The 9,443-nt window shown below is 45.8% G+C and overlaps 1 protein-coding gene across 1 annotated transcript; it reads left to right on the top strand.

The window, feature by feature from the left end:
* The first annotated feature begins 1,547 nt into the window (after positions 1 to 1,547).
* LOC307227696 (delta-like protein D) lies at positions 1,548 to 7,940 on the top strand. The gene is made up of 12 exons (XM_079997106.1): positions 1,548 to 1,760; positions 1,867 to 2,169; positions 3,000 to 3,060; positions 3,459 to 3,716; positions 5,032 to 5,092; positions 5,222 to 5,352; positions 5,474 to 5,643; positions 5,753 to 5,969; positions 6,090 to 6,263; positions 6,470 to 7,196; positions 7,466 to 7,673; positions 7,789 to 7,940. The coding sequence occupies exons 1-12, from the start codon at positions 1,707 to 1,709 to the stop codon at positions 7,792 to 7,794; spliced, it is 2,370 nt and encodes a 789-aa protein (XP_079853232.1). The 5' UTR covers positions 1,548 to 1,706; the 3' UTR covers positions 7,795 to 7,940.
* The last annotated feature ends 1,503 nt before the right edge of the window (positions 7,941 to 9,443 follow it).

The following is a 9,443-nucleotide window of genomic DNA, read 5'->3' as shown; positions in this document are numbered from 1 at the left end:
CCCCCCCCCCACCTCCTCCTCCTCCTCCACCGTAACAAAGTCCCTTAATGACAGCCACGCGAGTGACACACTACCGAGTTTTTTTACTGCCTCAGTCAGAGTATCCGCAAAACGAAGGAATGGCCATGCGGGGTTAACGGTCAGGGTTTAGAGAAGCCGGGGACCCAGGCAGGTGGTAGATAATGTGCAGCCTACATCTGATGGCGTTTTCTCCCCCCTCAGATCTTTATGGGGCAAGAGAGGAAGCAAATTACCATTTGACTTGATCAAAGCTTATATGTTTATAAAGTTGGAAAATATGAATTTTCCTTCTTTCTTTATCTCTTTATTTCTTTATTGGCGGGTAATTGGGTTTTGTTTATTTCGTTCTCTCTTTATTTTACTTTTTTTTCTTTTCTCTCTCTTTCGTTTTCTCTCTCTCTCTCTCTTTCTTCTCTCTCTTTCTGTGGTGGTGTTTGATTTCTTTCTTTCTTTCTTTCTTTCTTTCTTTCTTTCTTTCTTTCTTTCTTTCTTTCTTTCTTTCTTTTCTTCTTATGACACCATGCTGCCCGGATTCACATTTACCATTAATTAAAATAAGGGTGAAATGAACCCTATGGCTCAAATGATGAGCAGGTATGGCACATAGGCCGGAATAAAAAACGAAAGAGTGATTTATTTTTAAGTGTGTGATCCTGGGGAGGGCAGGGGCTCCACCATCACCACCATCGGAATGTCCCTGAGCAGATGGTCCATAACCCAGTTGGAGCGGCTGGGCTTGGCGCACAACCCTAACCTTATATTACGCTATGGGGCTGCTGCGTAAATCTGCAGGTCTGCTGTCATCCGATGCGGGGATGTGAAGGATTCTGTGCAGAGGTTAAGGAATTTGTCGGAATGTAAATGGCCCCTGTGTGTTTTGTTGTAGAGGAGGCATCGGGGAAGGGGTTGTTGCACATTTAACAGCTCACTGGCCATTTGGCCTGTCCTTTGAGAGAAAGAGAGGAGGGGGACGGTTTAGAAAACTAGTGGTCCCCCCCCCCCCCCTCTCTCTCTCTCTCGCTCTCTCTCTCTCTCTCTCTCTTTCTTTCTTTGTGATGGCCCCGGGGCGGACTTGTGGTGGTGGCGGTGCCGAGAGGGTGAGGGAGGGGGGCTCATTTGCATCTTATTATCCTTCTCTAGCTGGAGCCCAGTATAAAACTCTCGGCAGGGCTCGGGACCCAGCAAACACGCACAGTTATTCAGAGAGACAGACGAGCAAAGGGGACTTGTTTAGGATCGGTATACCATGATTGCTCAAGTGGGAAAATAAACAAGGCGCTTGAAAAGCTCTCTTTTTTTTTCTAGCACTGCTGGCCTGGATTTATCTGCCTTTTTTATTATTATTATTATTAGTATTATTATTATTATTATAATTATTATTATTCACAAGGATTTTCATTCACTCCCATCAAGAGGGGGATCTGAGTGGCGGTGGAATACTTTGCACTGTCACAAAGTTGGTGCCTCGCATGGAGCGCAGTGGAAGAACGACCAGCAGACTCGCCTGAGGAACCGGATCGATACTATCGCCGAACGCACCTCTCTCCTCGGCTCGACGCTTCCGCAGAACCAATTTCACTTTCATCTTCACACAAAGGACATTTTTGAAAGCTTTCTCCATGAGTATTTGAGATTAACCACAGCGCTGTGGAAGTTGCACTACTCGCCGTAGGGTTGTCAACACAATGGGACGCCTGAGTCTGTTCCTGGCTGTCACTGCCTCCCTCTCCATCTGCCAGGTAGATGATAATGCAGCTTTATTTCACCCGTCAATTATTCACACATCATTGATATAGTATCACGTGCTCCGCGTGCGGCTCTAAACATATTGTGTTATCTCTGCAGGTGCTGTGCTCCGGAGTGTTTGAGTTGAAGTTGCAGGAGTTCCTCAATAAGAAGGGAGGGAGTGGGAACGCCAACTGCTGCGCCGGGGGCTCCGCTTCCCCGCCGGGATACCAGCAGTGCGAGTGCAAGACGTTTTTTCGCATCTGTCTGAAGCACTACCAGGCCAACGTCTCACCGGAGCCCCCGTGCACGTACGGCGGGGCCGTGACGCCCGTCCTGGGTTCAAACTCCTTCCAGGTGCCGGAGACAAACGCTGACAGCTTCACCAACCCCATCCAGTTCCAGTTTGGATTCACATGGCCGGTGAGTGACGCGTGCGTTGACATACTTTTCGATGTGGCCGTTGTTATTATTCAGTTTTGCACCAGACCTTTAGAATAGAATGTAGCCCGTCTCAGACAATGGAAATCGTATACTTTGATTCATACCTATTATTTCTATTTATTTATTTATTTATTTATTTATTTATTTTTACTTATTTATGATCATTTTTCAGTCCTAATCATTTATTTTTAACTTTTTCATTCTTTCTTAGCCACCCCCCCCCACCCCCCACCCCCAATTTAATGCCTACACCGTGTACTGTTTCTACGTTGCCCGCTATGCTTTCAACTTTCCAAAAAAATATTTTTCAAAAAGTTAAACCCATGATAGACGCAACTTGTGCGCTCTTTGTCTGCCGCGTGTGGGACGGTCTTCAATAGTGTCTCAGTGGAAAGGGGGCGCGGGAGGGGGGGTGTCTCTTTCACCAAAAGGTGCTTTTCTAGCAGGGCTGCTGGGAAATATAACGTCCTCCGAGTTGGCACATCATTGGCGGCGCAGCGTGAAATTCCGTCTCGTTTGGTTTTTACTGCGGCGCTGTACGAGAGGCGGAGGTGTTGGAGCGGAGCAGGTCGACGCTCCGATCGCCCCCCCCCCCCCCCCCCCCCCGCCCCCCAGCGCTCAACACCGAGAATTAGGTTGTGAAGTTTATAGGGAGGCCAGATCCTTGTAAGCCCTCGCTCTGCTGCAGCCTCCAGGCGGCTGGAGCAGCTGTTTGACCCCCTCCTTCCCCTCCTCACCACCCCCCTCCCCCCTCTCCCTCTCTCTCTCTCTCCTCTTACACCGTATGTCTTCTCCCTCCTCCCCCCCAGGGAACCTTTTCACTGATCATCGAGGCTCTGCACACTCACTCCCTGGATGACCTGACAACAGGTGGGTGGAAGGCATACACACGTAAATGACACACAGAATGGCGGGCCAGTGGTTCAAACAGTTGTTGTTTCAGTCAGTGCGGTCAGAAATGCTCAAAACCTCCTCTTGCAAAATTTCCAATATACTTTTCCGACATCTCTGTTTGTGCACAGGGAGTTGTTCGTTGGTCTCTGGTATTAAACTTGAAAAACAACCGCATAACACAGCTTTATGTAAACCCCTACCTGTTAAGTCTAATCTAGAGCCTGCACTGGCCAAATGTTGTCATCACTATAAATACATAGTTCATATCTGGTTATACACTCTGCCCTGGGAAGGCCCGCTTGAGACCGCCGCATTTACCCCATTTGCTTAATGAACGGAAACCAATAAAACTACCATGTTTCTGATCCTTCCAGAGAACCCAGACCGTCTTATTGGCAGGGTCACCACGCAGCGTCATCTGACCGTAGGAGAAGAGTGGTCCAATGACCTACAGACATCTGGCAGAACTGAGCTGCGCTACTCTTACCGCTTCCTGTGCGACGAGCACTACTATGGCGAGGGTTGCTCTGTCTTCTGTCGGCCGCGAGATGACGCCTTTGGGCACTTCACCTGCGGCGAGCGGGGGGAGATCATCTGCAACTCTGGCTGGAAGGGACAGTACTGCACTGAACGTGAGTATTTTCGAGAATGATCAACATGTAATCTATGTCTGTAATAGCTTGGTACTTTATTTAAGGTCAGGGGATTGAAGTGGGAACAAAACACCACCCTTCCATCTCCTACACCCTAGTTGATGCAACAGTAAATGATTTGACTTTTACTTGGTGTTGACTGAGCTGAAAGGACTGTGCACTGCCATGAATAATCACCCACACAATGTTTATACATTGGATCTGTTTTGATTAAAAAAAAAAAATTCATATGCATTACAGATTTTTATTTGCATTATTAACAATCATCTCAAATACAAAAAACAATTGCTTCTGGATATACTATTAAAACATTAGGGGAATTAAAAAAAAGTGATTTCCGTATGTATTAGCTTCAAGTTAGGTTCTGTCAATTTAATTAAGTTATGTTTTTGAATACATTTCAGAAAGATTAAAAACTCCTTTCTTTTTTGCTTGAAAAAAAACCCCATATTACACAAAAGTCCAAAACTTTTCACACCTACTCTCCGGGATTGGCGTGCAACAGGCGTCAGTTAGTTACCCCCCAGAGCCGCATAGGTCTCCATTCTAATGAGCTGCGGTTGCTCCTCAGTAATTTACACGCCGCGTGCCTTCCATTAGAGCACTGGGGCCTCCTTACTCCAACCATCGTCCCTGATTGGCCGAGCAGGGGTCCTGTATTGTTGCGACCGCGCCTGGTCATTGGCTTAACTGCGTTGTGCATTGTTGTAGAGGGGGCAGCTGCTCAGTGAGAGGAGACAATGGAGCAGCTGTCTGTTGGTTAGCTCCACACAGACCAGCTGGCCCCGAGGGGAGGAGGTGGGTGGCGAGGAGAGGCAGGAGGAGAGGAGGAGGGAGCAAAGGAGAGAAGAATACTGAAGAGGACAGTAGAGGAAGAAGTAGAATGGGAGCCATGAAGATGAGAGGAGAATAAGATTCGGAAGAAAAGAAAAGCTCAGAAGTTGAAACGAGGGAGGACAGTAGAGAGTAGGGAAGGAGAGGGGCCAAGGGTGAGAAAGGGAACTTCTGACCCGCAGTCAGCGGGAGAAAGAGGGCTTTGTTTTGGATGCTTTTGTGGTGAAGAGCAACCATGTTAAAGGAAAGGGCTGCTTGGCTGGTTATGGCTTTGGCAGCTCCACACTCTCTCAGGACTCCATGTTCAGAGCGGTCCATTGGGCTATTAGCATAATACACATTATTAGACTTTTTAAAACACAAGTAGACAGGTAAAAGTAACAAAGCACAAACAGCATGCCATTTTAACGATAGCGTCCCCAAGATTATCCTCTCTAAATATTCTTCTTCATCTCTGTAGCGATATGCCTGCCTGGCTGTGATGAAGAGCACGGCTTCTGTGACAAGCCTGGAGAGTGCAAGTAAGTCCAACCAAGAAAACCAGATTCATGGACCCCTAGGCTGTAGGAACAAATATGTCTGAACAAAACAATTCTTCCAGATTGATTGGTCATTTGTCTGACACTGTCTTTGTTTCATTGTCTTTCTAGGTGTCGTGTGGGTTTCAGTGGCCGTTACTGTGATGACTGTATCCGTTACCCCGGTTGTCTTCACGGGACCTGCCAACAGCCCTGGCAATGCAACTGTCAGGAGGGATGGGGAGGGCTCTTCTGCAATCAGGGTAAGTTTTCTGATGAATTGGTAAATCGTTGAGTTTGTTCATTTTACATTTTGAAATCCAGGTATAGCCTTCAATTTGTTTTCAAATGTTTATTCACACTGTTTTTGATTGTTACTTCTAGATCTTAACTACTGCACCCACCATAAGCCTTGTCTTAATGGAGCCACCTGTACCAACACTGGCCAGGGCAGCTACACCTGCTCCTGCCTCCCGGGATTTACAGGTGCCAATTGTGAGATCCAGGTCAATGAATGCTCTGGAAAACCCTGCCGCAACGGCGGTAGCTGCTCTGTAAGTACCATAAGAGACACTCAGGGAGAGAGAGGGAATGCACATTTTATAATAATTAATAATCATATAAAGAAACTGGCGGTAATGTGGTGCATTCTTTCCTCTTTAGGACCTTGATAACACCTATAAGTGCACCTGTCCACCTGGTTTCTATGGCCACAACTGTGATCTAAGTGCAATGACTTGCGCCGATGGACCATGCTACAACGCTGGGCAGTGCGTTGACAACCCTGAGGGTGGTTATTTCTGTCAGTGCCCCATGGGATATGCTGGGTTCAACTGCGAGAAAAAAATTGACCACTGCTCCTCCAACCCATGTCTAAATGGTAAGCTATTCTTTATCTTTTATCGTAATTTAATGACTTCAACAAGGGCATTTATAATCACTGCAAAGATCATGTGTGATAGTGATTATCGGATTGTAACTCTGATGTACTATAACCCAGGTGCAGAATGTGTGGACCTGGTTAACTCCTACCAGTGTCAGTGTCCTGAGGCTTTCTCAGGTCCCAACTGTGAGGACACCAGAGGAAGCTCAGGCTACTGTCTGTCCTTTCCCTGTCAGAATGGGGCGACTTGCCAAGAAGGAGCGAATGGCTACACCTGTACCTGCCCTCCAGGTAAGGCACCGGACAATCATTTATCTTTACTTTGCCCTGTGATACATCGTAGCTTTGTGTACTGGGTGGATGTCTTTATAAAGAGGAAACACTGTACAGACACAGGTTTCCTGTAGAATTCTATATGAATGATGTCCTTTGAATTTAATAGAATGAACGCAGGCTCTCAAACAGAGCTCTTAACTCTTAACTATGTTCCTCTGCAGGCTATACCGGCAGAAACTGCAGTGGCCCAATCTCCCGCTGCCACCACAGCCCTTGTCACAACGGAGCCACCTGCTATGAGCGAGGGGGCCGCTATGTCTGTGCCTGTGCGCCTGGCTATGGTGGCCATAACTGCCAGTTCCTCCTACCAGAGGTTCCCAGGGGTCAGCCGGTGGTTGAGGGAGCGGATCGGCGATATTCTTCACCAGAAAATGAAGTTGATGTAGATGAGGAAGACGGCGATGAAAACGGATTCCCCTGGACAGCTGTCTGTGCTGGCATCTTTCTTGTCCTCCTGATCCTTATTGGCTGTTCCGTGCTGATGGTCTTCATCCGGGTCAAACTGCAAGAGCGACACGGTCACCATGGCGACAGTGTCCATAGTGATAGCCACGAGACCATGAACAACCTGACAACAACCAACAACTGTCTCCGTGGTGACAAGGAGCTTGGTGCTATGACGGCAGCATCGGTTAAAAACACCAACAAGAAAGTGGATTACCATTTGGAGCTGGCTGGGTCGCTGAGTGGGCTCAGTGGCCTCAGTGGGTCAGAGAAAAATGGGTTCAAGACTCGCCAGTACCCCAGTATAGAGTACAACCTGGTCCACGAACTTAGGCCCGAGGAGCTGTCTCTGTGTAAAGAGGAAGAGCAGGATGAGGCAGAGGCCAGATGTGAGATCCCCGATGAGACCGAAAAAGAGGAAGTACACAGAAAACGACTAAACAGGTGCAAAGCTTCTTCAGATATGAACTTAAACATTTCTCAATCTTGTCTTGACATGTTGCATTAAATGTCCTTATGCAATGTAGACAATTAACAGAAATGTAAATATGCATGTTGGTATTTGTTTTAAACCTAAATATCATGAAAAATACCGCAAACCCTTGATTATTGTTTAACCATTGATAGAGAGTGCTCCATTCATTCCTCTTTATCTGTTAGGGTGTGCCCTTTTTAGTCAATTTACCCTGTTTTTTTTTTCTTCTGTCCCACAGTGAAGTATTAGAAGATGAACAATCAGAAGAGTCGCCTTGTTGCAGCGATGCAAAATATCAGTCAACCAGTGATGTTGAGTTTCAATCAACAAGTGATGCTAAATACCACTGTTCCGGTGACAGTGAGTACCAATGTACCACTGACACAAAATACCAGTCTGTCTACGTCATGTCCGACCAGAAGGATGAATGCATCATCGCAACAGAGGTGAGCTTCACAACTTCATCGCAAAAGCACGCCCTCATAACCACGAAGGATAAGAATATGAACACACTCCATAGTGATAATAAAATGACCATATTTCTTTTTCTTCATGTTATAGGTATGATGGAGGTCCAGACCAAATCCAAGCCAGCCCTGAGCAGTAGAGCTCACCTTGTCTCCAGGAGGTTTTACTCCTGCTGTTCGCTGCTTTTTCCCCCGCTGCTGCTGCTGCTGTGGAAGCCCACAGTGCAGGGATACCAAGGAGGACTTAAGAGCCTTGCTTAAAGGCACTAAGTCAGCCCCGACCTGTGGATAAATACCGTTCTGACCATGGAGTACTAGAAGACCTGGTAGTCACACCAGTACAAACTCTGCACAGAATTAGTACTATACCAGGGAACCTATATAAGTTATGAATGCTCCGCAACTGGTGTAGAACTATTTTGATCTCTGAAGAATCGAGTACTGGAAGATTTACTACTTGTATCAACACTAGTAGTATTGAATTTGTACTCATTCAGCTGAGCATTTGTACAGACTGAGTCCTGTGGATGGATTCTGAAGAACTGATGAAGAACTCCCTTTAACCAACCACGGAGTATTGACTTGGATGTGGACGAGTGTCATTGTAGTACTTTGGAGTACTGATTGAATGAACTGTTAAGTACCTTTTTGAGTACTGAGAACTGTAGAAGAACCATTGTAGTACTGTTTTGCGCTGTGGTTTAACAGTGCAGTGTAAATGGTTGCGTGGATATTGGACAGATAACTGTCTAGTGTTGTGTGTAGTGCTGCAGAGTAGAGGGTGAAATGGTAGCAATGATAGAAATTCTCCATCCTGCACTAGTACTACGATGTCAGCTATTTTAGAAGTCCCTTCCATTGTACTCGAAGACATTATGTAGTTTCATCTATTACGAAATCTTCATCTGACAAGTCAAACTATTCCATGTGCCTTCCAATGACTGGAAGGGATACACAATTGCTTCAAACTGGGACTTCTACAACAGCTACATCCGTAGATCTGTTGCACTGCCAGAAGCAGTGATGGCTGAGCTGGTTCTCAGCAGTAAATAGAGGACAATTGAAGACTTCAGTAGTGACTGCAGATTGATCCAACATGGATCCTGTTGGGCCATACTGGCCCTTGACCCCTCTAGGCTATGACACATGCGGCAATGTTTAAAGCAGTGCATCTTGGGCCATAATCTTTGAAAGTGAGGCAGAGAAACAAATCAAACAAAATTTCAGGGCAATGATTAAATTTTTTTCTGGACGAATTATTTTCCCCAAGCCTGTTTCCTGTTTATTTTTGTGCACATCCCTGATCACATTCCAGAATCTTTTCTGTGTTGAGGCAACTTTGAACAGGTTGTTGGCTAAAATTGCCTAAAAAGTTGCCTAATGCAAAACTGACCGAGGTCTGTCATGCTGCCCTAAAGTGTGTGCTGTAATTGACTAGTCGAACTGCAGATACCTCATTGCACTATAGAGGTGAGTGCATGTGTTTGTGTGTATGTGTACAGACTGTGTGTATGAACTTCTCCTTCCCATCCTCCTTACTGCCAGTCTTCCGCTGTTAGCCAAAGGAAGGACAACAACACCTCTCCATTGGTTGATATACTGTCCATAATTATTTTTTCTTTTTTTTATTGTTAATTTTAATCTAAAGAAAGAGGATGTATTATTTTAATTTAATTATGTAATTATTTGTGGTCCATTTGTTTGTGATATTTTGTGTTAAATTTGATATAATTTAAGTTTTGATTGTCG

The sequence above is a fragment of the Zeus faber genome, assembly GCF_960531495.2.
Source record: "Zeus faber genome assembly, chromosome: 3".
Lineage (NCBI taxonomy): Eukaryota > Metazoa > Chordata > Actinopteri > Zeiformes > Zeidae > Zeus > Zeus faber.
This window is presented reverse-complemented; position numbering and strand designations above follow the sequence as displayed.

Excerpts from the sequence above, each read along its gene's own strand:
- LOC307227696 (XM_079997106.1), top strand. The coding sequence starts at position 1,707 with ATGGGACGCCTGAGTCTGTTCCTGGCTGTCACTGCCTCCCTCTCCATC. Across the intron at positions 2,170-2,999 it reads AGTTTGGATTCACATGGCCG|GGAACCTTTTCACTGATCAT; the intron begins GTGAGTGACGCG and ends CCTCCCCCCCAG. Across the intron at positions 5,644-5,752 it reads GCAACGGCGGTAGCTGCTCT|GACCTTGATAACACCTATAA; the intron begins GTAAGTACCATA and ends TTTCCTCTTTAG.